This window comes from Engystomops pustulosus, chromosome 10 (genome assembly GCF_040894005.1).
Source record: "Engystomops pustulosus chromosome 10, aEngPut4.maternal, whole genome shotgun sequence".
NCBI classification, from domain to species: Eukaryota; Metazoa; Chordata; class Amphibia; order Anura; family Leptodactylidae; genus Engystomops; species Engystomops pustulosus.
The window spans coordinates 29,948,279-29,970,929 of record NC_092420.1 but is presented as its reverse complement, the minus strand read 5'-3'; the positions used below and the strand labels follow the sequence as shown (position 1 = coordinate 29,970,929).

Here is a 22,651-nt window from a genome sequence, read left to right as displayed (position 1 = left end):
TGTAGTGGCGCTTCTAGAGATTATAGCAATATGGTGGACGGACTGTTCTATGTAGAGGGTTCTATTCCTGTCAAGGAATTCATGTTTCAGCCAGAAGACCGGATATCGACTTCAAAGAGTTTCATTTCTTCTCTGTGCTGAACTCAATAGGCCGCCCTGTTTGATACTTGACACAATACAAATCACTGTCTAATGGTCATGAATATAATTGTTCTGTGCGGGCTTCATAATCCATTTCACTTTAATGCAATAATTTCCATGTGTCATCAGCCGTCTTGACGTAAATAATACTGTAGTAAATTACAGAACTGCAGCGAAGGATGTGGACATATTTCTTAAAGGTTTCAAGGAAGGAAGTCGCATTAGGTTCTAAGAATTTCACTGGGGCCAGAGGGAGCACAGGAAAACCAATGTAAACTTCCCCCTATTAACAGAGCAGGAGAGGGAAGAAAGAGGACAATGGGATCTTGGAGGGGAAGGGCGAGGGCACGGGTTTAACATTGGAGAATGAGCACATAGGCTGTTTCCACCTGTGCCAATAGCCATATAAACAAGCAAATCTCCAAATGATAATACAAGTGCCGCTGATTCTGGAGATGATCCAATTCCAGGACAAATGAGAAGTAATGAGAAGGATTTATCAATGCCCAGAGTTTCCGGGAGGTAGAGTCCTGACAGCCTTATCAGGATAAGGACAATAGTACTTTTCAGCAGAGGATAGTTTGTGCATGGATAAGCAGAGAATGTGGAGAGCAGAACAAGATCTCATCAGACGATACATTCACCTGCAGTCAATGAAGGTTGTATACGCTAAAGTAGGTTTAGAGAAGCTAGAAAGATCACAAATAAGTTATGTGACTGGAGGAGGATTATTCCCTTTGAAGTAAATATCAATGCTTTAGAATAAGGTCATTTTTAAATGGAACTAGTCAGGGAGCTTTTGAGACACATAAGGGGTTATTTACTAAGGGTCCGTGGATCGCACTTTCACCGAATTTTCATAATTTTCGGGATTTGGGCAGCTGTGACAGGTATTTCACTGAAAATTGTGTAGCACGCGATCAATTTGTGGCACAGCTAGGCTGGCTTTCATGCAACAAAAATCAGAGGGCGTGCCATCGGACGATTCGACTGATTCAGACTGAGCGCGGGATTTAAGATTCGAATTGAGTAGCAAGACAATGCACTTATGTGCACCGGGAAGAAGATGGTGAATTCCAGCGGACCTGAGCGGGGAAGCGACACATGCAGGATATCGGGTGCATGATCTTTGTGAATCGAGGCAGGTTGCATTTCGGATGGAGAATGCACTTTCGGGGATCACAACAGGACAGGTAAGTAAATGCGCCCCATAGGTGTCCATGGCAGCTGTGAAACAAAGCAGGCACATCAGACTCATCTCTGGCTCTTCTGCCACCTGAGCTATGCATCAATAAAGCCGACGTAGTAAACCCCCGGCGGCAATACGTATGTGTAGTACTGATGGCACATGCGCAATGAAGCCAACGTTTACAATGTCAGCTTCATTGAAACATTGCACATGCGTCAAGAGCCCAGGACCAAGGTAAGTATAAATAATTGTTTGAGAAAAATTATATAGGGCGATCAAGAGCATTAAACCTCCAGTGCATACGGAACTTTAGGTGGTGTCCAAAATCTCCCTAACAGGTTCCCTTTAAGTTTGGAGCTGTAATTTCTCAAAGCCACTGCATAAATAATGAAATGATACAGTTATGGTTGTGGGTCGGGTTTAGATGGCTATGGGCCCTCCTTGGGGGATGGAGGATGTGTCCCTTGTGCCTGCTTTCAGTCTGTGGTTTCAAGATCCTTGGAGGACATTCAAAGGTCCTGAAATGGCTCTTGTGTACATGTGCATTGAGAGCAGGAACAGATGTATGAGGATTTCATAGGTGAAGGTCCTTCTCAATATAAAATTTGGTGGGTGGTTTGGTGGACATGGGCTCCCTTGAAGGCCTGGGCCTGGGGCTACTGCCCAAACTGCCTGTATTATAATTCACACTGTCTGGTTGTCTGCAACAACAGTCAGGTGAATTGATTTCCAAAGTGGTCCCTTAGGAAAATGGGTCCCACACAGTGATGCAGATCCTCTAATTGAGAAGCAGAATGCCGATACATCCCCCTCCCCCTATGTGCTATACACTGTATTGGCGACCTAAGTTTACATCTATGGTAAGCCAAGGAGTCATAGACCTATGTTCCGCCATGTGCAATGCAACTTGGCATAAAGCAGGGGATTTAGCGTTGGAAGATTTTATCAGCTGCTATGAATATTAACCTGTGTCATTATAGAATAAAGTATTTCACATGTATATATGTATATCCCCTAGCGAATCCCCTATATACTGCTGAGTGTAATAGCTTTCATAATGCACATGTTCCATTCACACCTACGAGTGTATGAGGCACAGTGTCCAGTGTATATGATTAATTGATAACCTAACCTCTGCAGTGACACAGGTCAGGGTCTGAACAGTAGCTGACGTGCAGTTCCATGTGATAAGTGTGTGTGCACTGAAGCATTGATAACAGAACAAAGGTAAACTAATGCCGGCTCCACACCAGTAACCTAGATGGGTGTAGAGAAGTCTTTTCACTGGGTTCCGGGTGGAAAAGGAGGAAAACTCATACCATTAATATTTCATGTCCCTTCTTATCTCACCGGTCCAGATTACAGACTCATTATAAGCTTGACCAGTCAGGATGTTTCTTTTAAGTATGTAGGAACTTTTTGTTTTTTTTATGTTATTTTTTCTTAAACATCACTTTTTGCTGATGTAAGGAAGATGATGGAACAAAGACTTTTTTCCCGGTCTACTAATTCCACCGACCATGTGATTTTAGTTCCTCTTAATTTGGGTCCTGACTTGACCACCAGAATGGCTGACCTTAGGTTACCTAAGTCATGCAGCAATGTAATATATTCATTTCCAATATTACTATTTATGGCGTTGCCTGAATATTAGGCTGCAGGGTCCGGTCTCCTACATACGCTTGTACTTTCTACTGATTATCTCGCAGGCCACATTCTACAGTAGAAAGTAAACTTAATGTGATTTTCCTATATTGCAATCCTTTCAGTTTATTTGAGACTTGCAAATGGTATTCCGAGGCAGAATGTGGAATCAGATAATGTCCATAGAAAATAGAAAATTGTATCAGCCAGCTCTATCGTTTCCAGTAAAACTAAAGACATTATAAAGGAAGCCAAAGCCAGAAATTGTTCAAAGGTGCTTAATTTAAAGTGCCATATAAAAAATGTATATACAGTTTATGGGAATATACTAAATGGAGGGCTCCCCGATTTGATTGTTGGTTGTTCTTCTTGCCTAAATAACTTCTCTAGTTTTCATTCATAAACCCCTGCATGGTGATCTGGACTTCATTGCAGGGAAGCCACCAGGTCCAGGGTAGGTGCCAGGTTTCAGTAGGCCCCTGGGCGACAGACCCTCAGTGGACCCCTTTGCAGTGAACTCACGTGGTGGCATTAAAAATCCTGAAACTAAAACAGTCTCCTGCTCCCTACATCTCCATTATCCCAGCTTGCATATCCTATCAGGCTGGTGCACTTTTTCTCCCTGTTGTTCACTGAGTTGATTTTCACAATGTTGCCTCTGTCTGATCCCTGGATACGGCTGTCTAACACCACTAGCTTCCCCATCCATTACCAAGGGACTTATCTTACAGACACTCAGAGGTTGCCCCAGGGAGAACCAGTACTTCAGCCTCTCCCTCCATATTTCTTGCACACACCACCTGCTGGAGACCTGCCAGGCTGTAGGACAGCACTGCTGTCCCCATACCAAGCACCGTGATATCAGCGCGCCTAGCCCGCAATCGCCAGGCACTCTGGTATGCTGGGCCCCGGCTGCCTCTAGGCCCCAAGAAAAGGCTAGGCCCCGGTGATGGATGTTGCACCAGCTTATGTGTGACCGGCTGCTCCAGTCATGTTTAGGTAGCTGACAAGGGGTGCTCCCTTTCTTGTGATTTGTGGGCTCCCATGATCAGCAAGTTAGTGCCTAATTTGGTTAGTGAATAAAACCCCTTTAATGCCTTGAATATTATCAGAGACTAGCACTAGGTTTTATTAAAATAGTAAGACACCACAGAAGGAACATTTGCCAAATTGCTTTGTATATGGGATGGTAATGTATGAAAGCCAAAGGGTTATGATAGATTTGTGTTCACAATATGACGTATGGAATGTATTTTCCTTTTTCCCAGGGCCCTTTATGTACATTCAGTGGAATGCTGCGCTTGTTTGTCACAAGATATTTTGGGAGCCCTCTATAATGCCAGCTTTGTCTAAGTTTCCCAAGGAGTGAAAGGGTCATATTAGCAAATGGCACTTAACTGTAGTCTGGATTTTCTTGTGCACTTTAGACTTACTTTGCATCAAAATATTAGTCATAAGGTAATTTTAAAAAGGAAATAAAAAAGCACTTGACAAAAGTGACACAATGGGGGAAATGAACTAATGCTGTTTGACGTATAAGTCTCAAAATACTCAATATTTATCAGAAGTGGTGATGTTCGATCTAATGTATATTTTAACAAGTTTACATTAGTTAGCATAGGTTCTGCCAAACAAGAACCAAGTAATTAGACTTTAAAGGGTCTATACCAAGTTATCCACAGTGTAGGGTATAACAATCTGACTAGTGTGGTCCCTATTATCACTTATTGATAGAAAGGCAGGTTAAAGGGGTTGGCCACTTTACCTCATGTTTTATATAATGTGTGTGCCAAGTGTGTGTGTGTGGGGGGGGGCAGAACATTAAGTAATTTACCAATAAACATCTACTAAAAGTTTTGCACCACTTTCTTGACATGTAAAGTCTCCAGTCTTTTGCCTTATTAGACAGACATTCCTGTCCATGGCTACAGGTGGAAGTGGATCTCTACCTGTCTATGAGCAATTGCCCTGCCGGGACCTTATGATGGTATTCATGAATACTATTCAGGTCCTGGCAGGGCGATTTTTCATGGACTATTACAGATCACATGACCCTCCATCTGCAGCCGATTTATGGTCAGGAATGTCTGGCCGATGAGGTAAGAGACAGGAGGCTTCACTTTACATATCAATAACTTTTCATGAATGTATATTAGTAAATAACCTAACATTCTGCCCCCCCCCCCCAAACACACACTTACACATACCTTATAATAAAAATAATTCCCTTATTTATATAGCACTCACAGATTACGCAGCACTACAGACAGAGAGCTTGCTAGATCAGTCCATTATAAAAAAAAATGTGAGGTAAAATAGCCAACCCCTTTAAGCATGTGTCCTACTGATCCATTCAATACTATGACAGTGTTGGAGAGAGCTGAGTACAGCACTCGGGTATCTCTTTCACTTCCATTTACTGTCTTTGAGAGTGGCGGAGATACCCGAGGGCTGGGTTTCCAACACTACCATAATATTGACCAATTGCATCAATAAGTGAGAACTGGACTCATTCTCATTGTCTTGTGAACAGCTAAGGGTCCCATCAGCCAGATACCCATCAATAAGATTGTTACTAGAGATGAGCGAACATGCTCGTCCGAGCTTGATGCTCGGTCGAGCATTAGGGTACTCGAAACTGCTCGTTACTCGGACGAATACTTCGCCCGCTCGAGAAAATGGCAGCTCCCGCCGTTTTGCTTTTTGGCGGCCAGAAACAGAGCCAATCACAAGCCAGGAGACTCTGCACTCCACCCAGCATGACGTGGTACCCTTACACGTCGATAGCAGTGGTTGGCTGGCCAGATCAGGTGACCCTGGGATAGACTAGCCGCTGGCCGCGCTGCTCGGATCATTCTGTCTCTGGATGCCGCTAGGGAGAGAGCTGCTGCTGGTCAGGGAAAGCGTTAGGGTGTTCTATTAGCTTACTGTTAGGCAGGAGTGATTCTCAAAGAACCCAACAGCCCTTCTTAGGGCTACAATAACGTTCTACTTTTTTTATTTTAATTTGCATCTTTTACCATTTTGTGAGGAATTAGCAGGGGGACTTGCTACCGTTGTGTTTAGCTCTTAGTGGCACACATATCCATAGCAAAGACCGAAGTGGGAAAATTCAGTAGGGGTTGGATTTCTATTAGGCAATAACTCAGTGTCATCTCATCTGGCATAGTAGTGTGCTTCCTTTGATACTTGGCTAGAAAATAGCCATAGGAGAATACAAACAGCTTCTTGAAGCCTACAGTAGCGTTCTATATATTTGATTTCTGGTTGATCTGCTGGTGGCTTTAGTTTCTGCAGTGCATGTACTTGCCAATTCTGAGCAATTTGTAGTGAGACTTGCGACCGCTGTGTTCTGCGCTTAGTGGCGCACATATCCATAGCAAAGGCTGAAGTGGGAAAATTCAGTAGGGGTTGGATTTCTATTAGGCACTAACTCAGTGTCATCTCATCTGGCATAGTAGTGTGCTTCCTTTGATACTTGGCTAGAAAATAGCCATAGGAGAATACAAACAGCTTCTTGAAGCCTACAGTAGCGTTATATATATTTGATTTCTGGTTGATCTGCTGGTGGCTTTAGTTTCTGCAGTGCATGTACTTGCCAATTCTGAGCAATTTGTAGTGAGACTTGCGACCGCTGTGTTCTGCGCTTAGTGGCGCACATATCCATAGCAAAGGCTGAAGTGGGAAAATTCAGTAGGGGTTGGATTTCTATTAGGCAATAACTCAGTGTCATCTCATCTGGCATAGTAGTGTGCTTCCTTTGATACTTGGCTAGAAAATAGCCATAGCAATAGGATAGGATTGTTTGGTTCTAAAAACTCAAAAAAAAAAAAAAAACACAAAAAAAAACAAAAAACACAAAAAAACACAAAAAAAAACAAAAAAAAGTAAAAAAAAAAAAAAAGTTATAACTCTCATTTTAAAAATGTTTAACCCCAGGGCTAGGGGTAGAGGACGAGGGCGGGGACGTGGGCGTCCAACTACTGCAGGGGTCAGAGGCCGTGGTCCTGGGCGGGGTGAGACACCACCTGCTGATGAGGGAGCAGGGGAACGCCGCAGAGCTACACTCCCTAGGTTCATGTCTGAAGTTACTGGGACTCGTGGTAGAGCACTGTTGAGGCCAGAACAGTGCGAACAGGTGATGTCGTGGATTGCTGACAATGCTTCGAGCAATTTGTCCACCACCAGTCAGTCTTCCACGCAGTCCACCCATGTCACCGAAATCCCCACTCCTCCAGCTCCTGCACCTCAGCCTCCTCCCCCCCAGTCTGCCCCCTCCCAGGAAAATTTGCCATTTGAACCGGCATACTCTGAGGAACTGTTTTCTGGACCCTTCCCACAGTCACAAACCACTTGTCCGGTTGCTGCTGAGCAATTTTCCGATGCCCAGGTTTTCCACCAGTCACAGTCTGTGGGTGATGATGACCTTCTTGACGTAGTGGAAGTGTGTAAAGAGGTGTCCGACGATGAGGAGACACGGTTGTCAGACAGTGGGGAAGTTGTTGTCAGGGCAGGAAGTCCGAGGGGGGAGCAGACTGAGGGATCGGAGGATGATGAGGTGACAGACCCAAGCTGGGTTGAGAGGCCGGGTGAACACAGTGCTTCTGAGACGGAGGAGAGTCCTCGACCTGAACAGGTTGGAAGAGGCAGTGGTGGGGCCAGACGGAGAGGCAGGGCCAGAGCTGGTGCATCAGCGCCACTGTCAACTAGTGAAGCTCCCGTGGTGAGGGCTCTTGCGGCGAGGGCTAGATCTTCAGAAGTGTGGAGGTTCTTTAAGGAAACACCGGATGACCGACGGACTGTGGTGTGCAACATTTGCCAAACCAGGCTCAGCAGGGGTTCCACCACTACTAGCTTAACTACCACCAGTATGCGCAGGCATATGAATGCTAAGCACCCCACTCAGTGGCAACAAGCCCGTTCACCTCCGGCCGTGCACACCACTGCTCCTTCCCCTGTGTCAGCTGCTAGTCAGCCCCCTGCCCAGGACCCTGGCCCAAAAACCCCATCGTCGCCTCCACGATCCTCCACAGCATCCACCAGCGTTCAGCTCTCCATACCCCAGACGCTGGAGCGGAAACGCAAATATAGTGCAACCCACCCGCACGCCCAAGCCCTTAATGTGCACATCTCCAGATTGCTTAGCCTGGAGATGCTGCCCTATAGGCTAGTAGAGACCGAGGCCTTTCGCAACCTCATGGCGGTGGCCGCCCCTCGGTATTCGGTCCCCAGCCGCCACTACTTTTCCCGATGTGCCGTCCCAGCCCTGCACCAGCACGTGTCAGACAACATCATCCGTGCCCTGACCAACGCCGTTTCTGACAAGGTCCACCTGACCACGGACACGTGGACGAGTGCTGCCGGGCAGGGCCACTATATATCGCTGACGGCACATTGGGTTAACTTGGTGGAGGCTGGGACCGAGACTGACCCTGGGGCTGCTCATATACTGCCGACGCCGAGGATTGCGGGGCCTACCTCGGTCCAGGTGTTTCAGGCCTACTATGCCTCCTCCTCCTCCCACCCCTCCTCCACCTCCTCCTCCGAACTACCATCCGTGGGCACGGCGCCATCAGTCGGTAGCTCTAGGCACAGCAGCAGTGCCGTCGCTAAGCGACAGCAGGCGGTGCTCAAACTGCTGAGCCTAGGCGACAAAAGGCACACCGCCCAAGAGCTATTACAGGGCATCACGGCGCAGACTGATCTGTGGCTGGCACCGCTGAACCTCAAGCCGGGAATGGTTGTGTGTGACAACGGCCGTAACCTGGTGGCGGCTCTGCAACTCGGCAGACTGACACATGTGCCATGCCTGGCCCATGTGTTAAATCTGATAGTGCAGCGTTTCCTCAAGACATACCCCAATCTGTCTGATTTGCTCACGAAGGTGCGCCGCATCTGTGCGCATTTCAGGAAGTCCAGCCCAGATGCTGCCACTCTCAGGGCAGCGCAGCGCCGCCTCCAACTGCCCGCTCACCGACTGTTGTGCGACGTGCCCACGAGGTGGAATTCAACACTGACCATGTTATCCAGAGTTTACCAGCAGCGCAGAGCGATTGTAGACTGCCAGATGTCAACTTCCACCAGAACTGGTAGTCAGGTCAGTCAGCTTCCTCAAGTCTACAATGAGGAGTGGACGTGGATGTCTGATATCTGTCAGGTGCTGAGTAACTTTGAGGAGTCAACACAGATGGTCAGTGGCGATGCCGCCATCATCAGCCTCACCATCCCGCTGCTTGGCCTGTTGAAAAACTCTCTGGTCAGCATGAAGTCGGAAGCTTTGCGCTCGTCACAAGAGACGGGGGAAGAATATTCCCTTGTTGATAGCCAAAGCACCCTGAGGTCTGTTTCTCAGCGCATATCGGAGGAGGTGGAGGTGGAGGAGGATGAGGAGGAAGAGGAGGAGAATGTTGGCGAGACACAAGAGGGGACCATTGTTGAGTCCTTCACTGTTCAGCGTGTATGGGCAGAAGAAGAGGAGTTGGAGGAGTTGGAGGAGGAGGAAATGGACAGTCAGGCCAGTGAGGGGAGTGAATTCTTACGCGTTGGTACTCTGGTGCATATGGCAGATTTCATGCTAGGCTGCCTATCCCGTGACCCTCGCGTTCAAAGAATTTATTCCAGCACCGATTACTGGGTGTTCACTCTCCTGGACCCACGGTACAAGCAAAATCTTGCCACTCTCATCCCTGCAGAGGAAAGGAGTGTGAGAATGCATGAATACCAGCAGGCCCTGGTGCACAAGCTGAAACAGTATTTCCCTTCTGACAGCGCTAGCGGCAGAGTGCGTAGTTCTGCGGGACAAGTAGCGAGGGAGAGTAGGCGAGCAGGCAGCTTGTCCAGCACTGGCAAGGGTACGCTTTACAAGGCTTTTGCCAGCTTTATGTCACCCCAGCAAGACACTGTCACCTGTCCCCAGTCTCGGCAGAGTAGGGCTGATCTTTACAGAAAGATGGTGAGGGAGTACGTAGCTGACCATACCATCGTCCTAAATGATCACACAGCTCCCTACAACTACTGGGTTTCAAAGCTGGACATGTGGCACGAACTGGCGCTGTACGCCTTGGAGGTTCTTGCCTGCCCTGCCGCTAGCGTCTTGTCCGAGCGGGTTTTCAGTGCAGCTGGTGGCATCATCACCGATAAGCGTACACGCCTGTCGACTGACAGCGCTGACAGGCTGACGCTTATTAAAATGAATAAAGGCTGGATTTCTCAGAATTTCCAATCTCCACCAGGTGAAGGAAGCTCAACCTGAATAATTGATCCACTCCTCCTCCTCCTCCTCATTTTCCTCCTTCTCCTCCTCTTTGTACAGTAAAGCAGAGGAAAATGGCTATTTTTTGACAGGGCCCACTGGCTCTTGCTATACTTCATGCATTTAATTTTTCTGGAGGGCCACCTACCCGGTCCTCTGTTTGAAACAATTTTTGTGAGTGCCACATACAGGCACTCAATCTATTCCATTTTTCTGGAGGGCCACCTACCCGGTCCTCTGGTTTGAACAATTTTTGGGACTGCCACATACAGGCACTCAATCTATTCCATTTTACTGGAGGGCCACCTACCTGCTCCTCTGGTTTGAAGAATTTTTGGGACTGCCACATACAGGCACTCAATCTATTCCATTTTACTGCAGGGCCACCTACCTGCTCCTCTGGTTTGAAACATTTTTGGGACTGCCACATACAGGCACTCAATCTATTCCATTTTACTGGAGGGCCACCTACCTGCTCCTCTGGTTTGAAAAATGTTTGGGACTGCCACATACAGGCACTATCCAAATTAAATTGTCTCCATAGCAGCCTCCACACGTTGTCTCCATTGCTACCTCCAAAAGTCGTCCATATAGCTGCCTCCATACATCGTCCCTTTATCAAACGAGGTGTGTCAGGCAGAAATTTGGGTTGTTTTCATGGATTCCACATCAAAGTTGTTAACTTTGTCGCCACCCTGCTGTGTTATCCACAAAATATACTGGCAAACTTTTACCATTTAGGGATATTATTTCAGCGCTTCTTGCGCATCTGTTTACATTCCCCTCACCCGGCATATCCTAAACTTATAAGAACGCTACTACACTTGATCTTATACAAAAGGTTCTTAGAAGTGCTGTTTGGGGAGTAGCCTAGAGACAGGGGCTTGGATTGGCGAAAGCTCGCCTGGCAGCGGAACGCCAGCTCCATGCGCATCATGCGCTTCTTGCGCATCTGTTTACATTCCCCTAACCCGCCATATCCCAAACTTATAAGAACGCTACTACACTTAACTTGGTGCAGGCTGGGACCGAGTCTGACCCTGGGGCTGGTCATATACTGCCGACGCAGAGAATTGCGGGGCCTACCTCGGTCCAGGTCTCAAAGGCCTACTATACCTCCTCCCACCCCTCCTCCACCTCCTCCTCCTCCGAATTACCATCCGTGGGCATGGCGCCATCAGTCGGTAGCTCTAGGCACAGCAGCAGTGCCGTCGCTAAGCGACAGCAGGCGGTGCTGAAACTGCTGAGCCTAGGCGATAAAAGGCACACCGCCCAAGAGCTATTACAGGGCATTCCACATCAAAGTTGTTAACTTTGTCGCCACCCTGCTGTGTAAGCCACAAAATATACTGGAAAACTTTTACCATTTAGGGATATTATTTCAGCGCTTCTTGCGCATCTGTTTACATTCCCCTCACCCGCCATATCCTAAACTTATAAGAACGCTACTACACTTGATCTTATACAAAAGTGCTGTTTGGGGAGTAGCCTAGAGACAGGGGCTTGGATTTGCGAAAGCTCGCCTGGCAGCGGAGCGCCAGCTCCATGCGCATCATGCGCTTCTTGCGCATCTGTTTACATTCCCCTCACCCGGCATATCCTAAACTTATAAGAACGCTACTACACTTGATCTTATACAAAAGTGCTGTTTGGGGAGTAGCCTAGAGACAGGGGCTTGGATTGGCGAAAGCTCGTCTGGCAGCGGAGCGCCAGCTCCATGCCAAGATCCAACTAACATAGTTTTAACTGCAGCACCTTTAATCTACTACTAGTTCACTGCCTCCATACATGGTCCCCTTATCAAACGAGCTGTGTCAGGCAGAATTTTGGGTTGTTTTCATGGCTTCCATGTTAACTTTGTCGCCACCCTGCTGTGTAATCCACAAAATATACTGGCAAACTTTTATCATGTACCGATATTATTTGAGCACTTCTTGCTCACCTCCTTTGGTTCCTCTCTGCCACCCATTGGTTTGAAGCCTGAGTCCATTTAGGGTATGTCGCCATGACACTCTCTAGCCTGCTGCCGCTGCCTCTGCATGCCGTCCCCTATAGTGTCAGGGTCAATTATTGCATGTTTTAGATACTATCTAGCTTCATTCTGTCACTCTGTCATGGCCATGCTGTTGCCCATAATTTTGGCATAATGGTGCGTTTAAGCAGCCTCAGAGGCATCCATGCATGCTGCCCCTGCTGTTTCCTGTCCATTTCCGTGGTGTTTCCATCCTTTTCTGAGGTTCCCAGGTGTTTGGCCAAGCTTCCCTGTGCAGAGCCTTGGTCCCCTTGAAAAATGCTCGAGTCTCCCATTGACTTCAATGGGGTTCGTTATTCGAGACGAGCACTCGAGCATCGGGAAAAGTTCGTCTCGAATAACGAGTACCCGAGCATTTTAGTGTTCGCTCATCTCTAATTGTTACCCCTTATACTATTAATAGGGAATAACAATCTAACGTGGCACAGTCCCTTAATACAGTCACTTATGTCTGATATTGAATTAAATGGGGTTTTTCTTGGTACAAAAATATTTGACTGTCGGCTAGTTAATTTTGTGAACGGCAGCTTCAAACAATAATCCAAAAATTTAGATTTGGGATATTTTGTAGCACTTAGTCTACCTGGACAGGAATGTGTGCATTGCCATGCCACAAACAATGGACCCGTGTGTCATTGGGGTGTGAGGTCCAGTCATGCGCTCATGACAATAGAAAAGACTGTATGAGCTTCATACATGGCCAAGAATAGGACCTGCTCTGAGCTTTGTGGCTTGGGCAGTCAATCCATGAAAACACAGACGAGTATGAGCCCCTAGAAATGAATTTGTGTGCTATCTGTTGGATCGAAAACCAGATTTGTGTGCAGGGAGCTTACTGTTATCCAAATAAGCAGATTTTCTTAAAAAAAAATCTGATGCCTTAACAACAACTCCAGTAATTTCAGGAAGTAGTCATTAATTAAGACCGTGCTTCCAGTCTGTGACAAGGAGGTCGTAATTTGGCACCTTGCCCGGGTTAGTTCTTTCATAATTTACTAAATAAAATTATTATTTATTCTCATTTATAAAATGTAAGAGCAGGGAATCTTTATACGATCAGCTGGAGAATAGCAGATTGAATAAAGAGATGTGAAAATGTGTGAAAATGTTAAGGTGAAAATCAAAGTTAATCGGAAAACACTTAAAAAAACTGGGAAAAAAAGTAGAAATAAAAGTCAATAGAGAAAAACTGAGGATCTTAATTGACTGAAGCCGTTTATCTTCTCTTTTCTGCAGGTTGAACTTTAGTGTCGGCTCTTTGGTTTCCGTCATCTCATCCAGGATCATTTTCCCACAATTGATATATTTCTGAAAACATCTACAATTATCTTTTGCCTCCGTTATCTGGGAAGTGCGAGACAGTTTTATTTTTTTTTTCACATCTACTTTGTGGTTTCATTATTTCAATTTCAAGGGTAATAGAAGATAACAACTTGCCATCTAATAGAAAACCGTTGTCGGTATTGGTTTAGGGATCCTGAAGAGGTTTTCGTCAAGAACCATATAAAGAGCATGTGAAACAGTGTTACAATGGTGTGAAGATCCTTTATATGTTTTTCGAGTTCAACATTTTCACAAAGTGATAGACAAAATGAGTTTGGGCAGTCTTCCAGTCATAAAAAACTTGGTTTCTCGATCCAGAAGAGAGCGGGTGTCACTGACGCCAGAAATGATCAGTCCTCCTCTGGGTGACTTTCGGCACACAATGCATGTAGGACGGAAAGGAGAAGTTTTTGGAGATACCTCCTTTCTTACCACCTGTCATGAGAAGCACAGACACACTCGTTGGAACTACATCACCAAGAAGTTACGCCAAGCCCGATGGATGTCTCCTGAAAACCAATCTTCTGGACATCCAATATCTCCCCCTCCACCAATTTCTCCCATTATTAAGAATGCTGTATCCTTGCCACTTCTTAATAAGCGTAATTGGGATGAAGAGACAGATGGGAACACAGGAGAGGCCTGGAACTCGATGTTAGAGTCACACAGCCATTATGGTAAGTTAATGGTTTCTCATGCACACAACTGTTAATGGTGGCCGTGAGCTAGCCGCAAAAATATAATCTAGCTCACTGCCCCCATCCAATTCTGTTATGCACATTGGGGCACATTTACGTACCCGGTCCATTCGCGTTCCAGCGGCGGCTTCTCCGACGAGCGTTCGGGTCTTCCGGCGATTCATGAAGGTCCTGCGCCCGATGTCCACCAGGTGTCGCTGCTGCGCCGAAGTCCGCCGAGGTGCCCCGGAGTTCATCGTCTTCATCGTGGTGCATGTGAGTATAGCCCGTGCGACCAATTTTTTTTTTGAAATGCGGCGGTTTTTCCGAATCCGTCGGGTTATCCGTCGGGTTATTCCAGCGCCAAAATCCTGGGGCAATTCAGGGGAAATCGGCGCAAATCGGAAATATTCGGGTAACACGTCGGGAAAACGCGAATCGGGCCCTTAGTAAATGACCCCCATTGTCTCACCGTAGGGGCAGCAATGCAAATTATAGAGCAGGTCCTATTCCTGCCCAGGTTTGAGGTGTGGCTGCTTATCTCTCCCAGCCTAAGGCAGCATGCACACGAACGGCTGTGTCCACACGTCTACGGCCAAGTGGGCACACGTCGGGCACGCTGGAGAGGAGGAGAAGCGTGCGCTGCCCGTCCCTCCCCTCTCCATAGAAAATAGTGGCATATGCCATGCTAGAGCAAGCTCTATCTTTTTTGTGGCCACGGTATGGTGAGAACTTGTTGCAAACTTCTCCGTCTGGGACCCTAATTCTTCTCAAATAGTGAAATGTCTTCTTTATTATATTTGCAATGGCTTAGAGTTGTTTTTGTAAGGTTTAGTTTACTTTTAGTTGATTTGTATGGAGAACAAGGAGAAATTGGCATTAACGTACAGTATAATGAAACATTTGGGCTAAATTTGGGTCACAAGAAATTAATTGTTCGTGTAAAGTTTGCAATGTACAAAGAAGGCAGTGGAAAAAAGCCTTCTCTATTCTGTACTCATATAAATAAGGGAATGGGCCGAATGATTAACTCTTTCAATACCCCGAGAATATTTCCCTTGATGAGTCATGTCTCTGCCGAGATGAAACTATCCAGGGACTGTCTGTAAGGAGTTAAGGAGAACCCGTCTTTTACATATAGATAAAAATCACAACCAAAGTTAATTTTCACATGAGATTAGTCAATTTTAGTGGTTGCATGGGTAATGTCACTTCAAAAACCCGGATCTTTGGTTCTATAGTACCTAGAAACACACACTTAAGATAGGGGTCTCATCTTTCAGGTTACAATGTGCTTATGGCTTTGTTAACTACAGAGCCAGAGATGCAGGCAGCTAAAGACATAGTTGGAATCTGCAGGTAAAAGATCCATTTGTGACCTATTATTCAACTGCCTGTATGTCCAGTTCTGTAGCTCACAGAACCATAAGCCTGATGGGATCTAAAAGATGTGATTCTTATCTTTAATACTAAAATGATGTGTGAAAAAGAGGTGAAAACAGTTAGATTTGTTTCACTTTAGGGTGAGAGTCCACATAAAAGAAGTAATTCAAGAAAGGACATTGCATCCCCTAAAAGAGGGGAATATAGCTTAGTGGGGTCAAACCTGGTGACAGGTTCCCTATGTCATTAGACACCTTTATCTCCTTTATCTCTCAGCTGTCAGTGGTGCAGGTTAACACAAACTGTTAAAAGCAAAAATAAAGGTGGGGATAAAAGAACAAATAAACATTCAATAAAGTACAGGCAGTCCCCGGGTTACATACAAGATAGGGTCTGTAGGTTTGTCCTTAAGTTGAATTTGTATTTGTATGAAGTCGGAACTGTATATTTTATCATTGTAATCCCAGCGAGAACTTTTTTGGTCTCTGTGACAATTGGATTTTAAAAATGTTGGGTTGTCATAAGAATCAGGATTAACAGTAAAGCTTCATTACAGACACCAGTGATAACTGTTACAGCTGATTATTGTAGTCTAGGACTAAAGTACAATAAATTACCAATATCCAGAGGTCCGTTTGTAACTAGGGGTTGTATGTAAGTCGAGTGTTCTTAAGTAGGGGACCGCCTGTATATGAAAAAGTTTATAATCTGCAATAATATTGATTTATGCAATTTTGTTTAAAGTTTAGTTACACTTTAAGCACCATATTGTATGTTGTTTTTGAAGGGACATTTTCACCAGCTTTTACACCACTAAACTAACTACACCCCTAGGTAAAGTATGATATGTCCTATCTACTCCTAGAGGCCTCTCTGTCCTTTCTACTCCCATTTACCTATAAAACTTTCTCCAAAGTCAAATGCAAGGAGAAGAGAATCAAGAAATCAGAAAATCACTCTTTGCCTGAGATAAGTCATGCATAGAGGCTGAAGGAGGAGCCTCAGTTCAGATGCCAATACCTTGGGCTCTACAGTACCTAGGATCATGCTTTTGATACCATATTAAAGATAAGAATCCAGTAGGCTTGTAGTTCTATGTGTTATAATACTTTAGATACAAGCAGCTAAAGACATCGAATAACTTGGTACATTTTTCCTCCTATGTCTGCCTACATCTCTGGTTCTGCAGTCCACCAAGCCACAGTAGAGAAGAAAGAATAGATTATTATCTTTAATCTGGTAAGGTTGAGAAAAAGTTAAACCAAGGGAGGCAAGGGGAAGCTGTTATACGCAGGTAATGAATGTACTGTAAGTGGGCATAATTCTATACACTTTACATAACTATTAACCATCCATGTATTGACTTGTAAGAAGACAGATAGAGAGAGTGTCTCCTTGTCTTTTGAGATAAAGTGATGCTTCTCTTTAAAACTGACTCATCTCGGGCAAAATTTGACGCTTCTCATCTTATTTGTCAATGACTTTGGAGATTATTTTTTATATAGGTAAACGGTGAGATTTCACATAAAAAAGGAAATGGTAGAAAGGACATTTCATACCCTACATGACAATGCCTTTTTAAGTATGTTGGTTTCTGTATATTTCTTTGTACATGGTTACGGTGCGGTGAGGCAACGTGTGCTCACCCCACCATGACCAGGTGCCATAGACATCTATAGGGACTAATATATGACCGCAAATGGTGCAGCCACATATCGGTCCCCATTATGTATGTGTGAATGTACCCTTAAACTAAATTATATGTCTGACGAGACATCATTATTTCTGAATTTGCTGCACTACAATACTAAGTGAAATTATTGCATTTCCCTGCTCAGGTCTAGAATCTGGATTTTGTACCATGCCTCGCCTCTCCTCTTCTGAGGAGCCATCTGAGGACGCCTATTCTCAGAAACCTGATGAAGACTGGGCCAGTTCTGGACTACCGGATACAGAAGAATGCAGCGTCTGCACCGTTCCATTAGAGCCCTCTATAAGTCTGTCTCACGCTGACTCCATGCAATCTTTGGTTATGGACTTTGGCCCATCACTCATGAGCGAGATCCTGGAAGGCATAAGCTTCTCAGATACTCCAAAAAAAACTGAGGTTGTAAGCGTCCTCCATGAACAAAGTATTCTATCAACCAACAATATTCCGTCCAACTTTGAGGTAATTTTAGACAAAAACAGTTCAGAAGAACATGAATTCCACTGTGATATCCAAGATCCAAAAGGTTTTGTAAGTTGGGAACCAACTACAATAGCTGAAGAAACGGAGATGGATACAGACAGCGGGATAACAGGATCTGAACAGGGAAGCAGAGGCATCACTGCCGATCTATGGGACTCTGGTGACGGATCTGAAATAGAAATGTAGATAAGAAATAAGAAGACAAGGCTTTGGGGATCTGTATATAAATATTCTATGTTATATTTTTACTGATAAAAGTCACTACTATTCTATTTTATGAAATGAGATTTTAAAAAAATGTATCCAATATAGTCAACAGCACAAAGAGTTTTGGTCACTCCACGCTTCCTAGTATATTCCATATAATGAGAAGCCAACAGGAGGACAATAGTTACCTGCCATATATCAGTATAATTTAAAGTTCTATTAATATATACAAAGTAGTCTACCAAAGAAAAACTTTATTTTTATTTGGTTTTTTTTGGGTTGTAATGTGAATTCAACTTTTTGTGTCCACTCACAATCATTAGCAGGAAACCTTTCGTTTTCTTACATGGTTTTAAATATGTCACGATCTTCACATTTTATTTACTGGGTTCAACCAATGTGGAAATGTTTCTTTTTTTGGAGAAAACGGATAATTTGTACAGGTAAACAAAGGGTCAGGGCATCTTCGGCTTACATGGTATTTAATGATTGAATGTTCATTTTGTATAATAAGGTCCCAAAAATGATAAGCTGTAGAGAGGCTTCATATCAGTGAATAGCATGGGGCCTATACAACATAGACCAATATTGTATTTAGTCGATGAGATACAAATTATGCACATTCCGTGGAAAAGACAATTTACTGTAAATTGCCGATATCCATCCTAGTGACTGCTGAGGCATCAGTAATATGTTCTCTAAGGAACAAAAAGCGACAAAAACAAAAATGTGCTCGGAAATTAATGGTGTGGATATAAAAATTGTATGTTTATTTCACGGTGTATGGTAATGTCAAAACTACATAGATAATCTAGAGAAATGATCGTCACTGTGAGCAGATATCTATGTGGAGAAGAACAGTGGAGACATTGAATGTGTCGTTAAAGAGGTTTCACCAGAAGCAACAGATATTCCCTATTGACAGGGTAGGGATAAAGTGACTGATCACTGACATTCTCATCATTAAGACCCCCCACTCACCTAGAGAATGGTGGACCCCCTTTGTGAATAAAGAGTGTCCCCTTTCGTGCTATTCAATTCCAAGGGACTACCACAGGTTATACCTGACCACCAGTAGAATTGAATGGAGCGCCACCAGACAATTATTAGCATGGATCTATTTATACAGGGAAATCACTAGTCTTCTAATGATTGGAAGGTTTCCAAATCGTCCAAAACTAGGAGATAGGAGTTTTTGCGTAACAAACCCTTGAAGTACAATACGTTGAAAACATGAACCTCTCTGCAAAATGTTTAAATTAAATACCTGTTTTTTAGATTTTTATGATGTTAAGTTCAGGTCAATGTTTACCCTTAATTGCCGTTTGGTCTGTGCCTTACCATTAAAGAACCATGATTCAGAAAGTCATCATTGTATAGTCTTACAATGATTGTCAGATCATACAAAAATTGTAAAAGTCAAAGGCAACCTTATAACACAGCTAACTCAAGACCATAGGCCATGGTTTAGACAAAACAGTTTATCTTTATTGTGAACAGAATTTAGACAGCCCAAATCATTGGTTTAATGTAAATCTACCATCAAAATCCATAAATGATAAACCAGGGACACTTACCCATAGATCCAGGCACCGTGACTGTGAAAATCTCCTTATATTTGTAATTGATGGCCTCCTTTCTTAAAAAAAAATCTAAATTTAAAATTATGGTAATGAGCATGAGGGGCTCTGGGGGTTGTTACCAGAGCACCTACATGCTGCAGCTTCCCAGGCTATTAACTGTCTCTCCTTCAGCACTCCCCCCCCCTGCCTGCCACAATGTAAGACAGTGTGAGTAATACCTGTAACGCTACAGCATGGAGGGGTTCTGGTATTGCCCTACATATCCCTTCTGGTTCATTATAAATTTAGAAGGAAGGAGGCCAATAAGAAGATTACCATAGTCACAGTGCCATGGGAAATTTGCAGCCTGATGATAATGGGATGTGAGTGCTCCTCTCCCATATCCATAGGAGCTGGGTGGCTGTGACGCTAATCTGGGCAGGAGTGGGACCTGCAGTATGACTCGCATGTGTGGTGAGACACATAGGGGGGCATTCGTTACTGACTTTCAGATGAAAAGCTGGCATATTTTTTCTCTTTGCTGTGCTTTTAGTACCAAATGTCGGAGCCACAAAATTAGTGTTTCCGTCAATTCCGCACAATTTGGGTGCACTTGGAAATCCCACACTTTTTCTAAGCATCTGGTCTTCTGAAAGGTTTTTTGGCACAATTTTTAGCGTACAATTAAAGCTGCAAAAAAGCTTGTGAATGTGGAGACCGTTCTAACCCTTTTCGACCAATTTATTAACCCCTTGCGCCACAATCTTACATCCCAGCGAAAATTATAGCACGATTTGTGTGCCAGAAACATGGACCCTTGATAAATGCCCCATAATGTGCTTAACGCACCTTCATTATGTATAATGCAATGGCAGCCTTGAGCTTGCTGCAAGTTTGTGCTGCCAGTACAAAGCCAATAAATACGGTTGTGTGCATGAGGCCTAGTTGTCCCTGATTGATAATAATTTTGGTGGTAGATTGCCATTAACGGATAACATTACTACTGTCAACTATCTCCTCATCATACATTTCCAGAGAAAATTACTACGCTAAATGACATTAGGACAGAACAGTTTTTAGCTTATGTTATTGCATATAACTGGTGGCAATTTCCAATATCTAAAACCTATTTGACACATATTCATGTTAATGGAAAAGTCCAGATGCTCTACAAGCTTCAACAATATATGGAGAAACCCAAGACTGGGTTTAATATCGACTCTCCCAGTGGCGTAACTAGAAACTAATGGGCCCGAGTGCAAAGTCTGTGCCAGGCCCCGACTACAATGTATGGTTTATAGTAATAGTCTTCTCATATGGGAAAGTGACACCATAAGGGCCCCTAAACCTCTTGGGGCCTGATGTGACCTCAACCACTGCACCCCCTTAAGTTACATCCCTGGACTCTCCTAAATTATCTATAATTACATGGCTGACTATGTAAACTAGACCCTGTGGCCCTTCTTAGAAGACAATACCTTGCTGGTATTATGGACACATGTATGATACTTTATTAAACCAGATTTCATTTTTGTACAATAAACCCATGCAATAAAGATAAAGTGATGTACGGGCAGATGAATCCCTATGTATCCAACTTTATAATTCTTATGCATGTTTCAGTAAGAAAACACTAAAAAAAATCATAAATACGTTGTATTCATTTATATGAACATTGCTTCCTGTTATGTAACATATTCAGCTTAACTTTTAACCAAAAATAAAGGTTATACTGAAACATAGTAGGTTTGTTGTTACTTGTTGTTACTTGTTACTTTCTTTATTTTATTGCTTGAAAATTTGAATTTTTGTGTGTATTTTTGGTCTGATGAGAAGAATTATCACTATAACAAACAACAGGTTGCTGACCCACTGTGTAAATATAACCAGTTTGGCTTTCGGCTACTCCCAAAACCGATGTCTAAGTGACCCTGCAAGTTTTCACCATCTAACCTCTATACACGGAAATGACTTCACTGTAAAACAATCACCATGTTACCTCTTCTATGAGTAGTCCCAGCATAGATGACAGCTGACCCAGGCTGGTCAAGAGATGCCAATGTGAAGGTGGCACTATGAGGTCAATCAGAGAGTAGTTCGGAACAAAATGAGGTAGAAGAATCGGGGGATGGGAAGGTGGGAAAAAAAATGAGTATGCAGGAGCGAGGATACAGCACACCATCACTGGAAACTAGCACATGGGAAGAGGCAGGAGAGATAGACAAAGATGCTGTGACCTGCCAGCTGTGGCCATCAGAAGGGACAAGATAAGGGACGGTACATAAGGGACAATATTATAGCCCCTACAAGTCTGGAATTCTCTTCCTACATATGGGACTAGTATTAAGCTTCTTGGGGGGTAAAGGATGCGTCCCTCCTGCCTGCTTTCAATGTGCATTTTCAGGACCTTTGGAGGACCTTCAGAAGTCCTGAAATAGCTCTTGTGTACATGCTTACCATGGGCCCTGGGCTGTATGAATATTTTAGCCCCAACAAGTCTTGAAGTCTCTTCCTACATATGGCACTAGAATCGGCTTCTTTGGGAATGGAGATGTGTCCTGCTTTCAGTTTGTGGTTTCAGGATCCTTGGAGGACCTTCAAGGTCTTGAAATGGCTCTTGTGTACATGTGTATTGAGAGCAGAAACAGATGTACAAGGATTTCATGGGTGAAGGTCCTACTCAGTATAAAATTTGATGGGTGGTTTGGATGGCCATGGACCTACTAGAAGGCTTGGGTCCGGTCTCAGCCCAATACGCTTATATTATAATCCACTACTGGGCAGGATGCTAACAATCTTATGTAATTCAATCACAACAACCCCTTTTAAGTCACTTCGCTATGACTATGGAGCAGTGAGGTTTACATAAAGGTTCTAATCTGTTCTTCCTTACGTTGGCTGGCCATGTCTAGTGATGTGGGTCTCAAGATGGTTCATTTTTTAAGACAATATTGTTCAAGAGTATTATGCCACACAATTTTAGATCCTATGTTTATCTTTATCTAGTCACTGAGCTGTTGGGCACTTTGGGTTGTGAACTACAGCCTGTT

The 22,651-nt window shown here is 44.2% G+C and overlaps 1 protein-coding gene across 1 annotated transcript in view; it reads left to right on the top strand.

Moving 5' to 3' along the window:
• Positions 1-21,343, top strand: part of CDC42EP1 (CDC42 effector protein 1) — a 32,081-nt gene extending 10,738 nt beyond the window's left edge. The window contains exons 2-3 of the mRNA XM_072126909.1: positions 13,495-14,258; positions 17,480-21,343. Coding sequence (XP_071983010.1) covers positions 13,850-14,258; positions 17,480-18,018 — 948 coding nt within the window. The 5' untranslated portion in view covers positions 13,495-13,849 and the 3' untranslated portion in view covers positions 18,019-21,343. The remainder of the gene's footprint in view (positions 1-13,494; positions 14,259-17,479) is intronic.
• Positions 21,344-22,651: the final 1,308 nt, after the last annotated feature.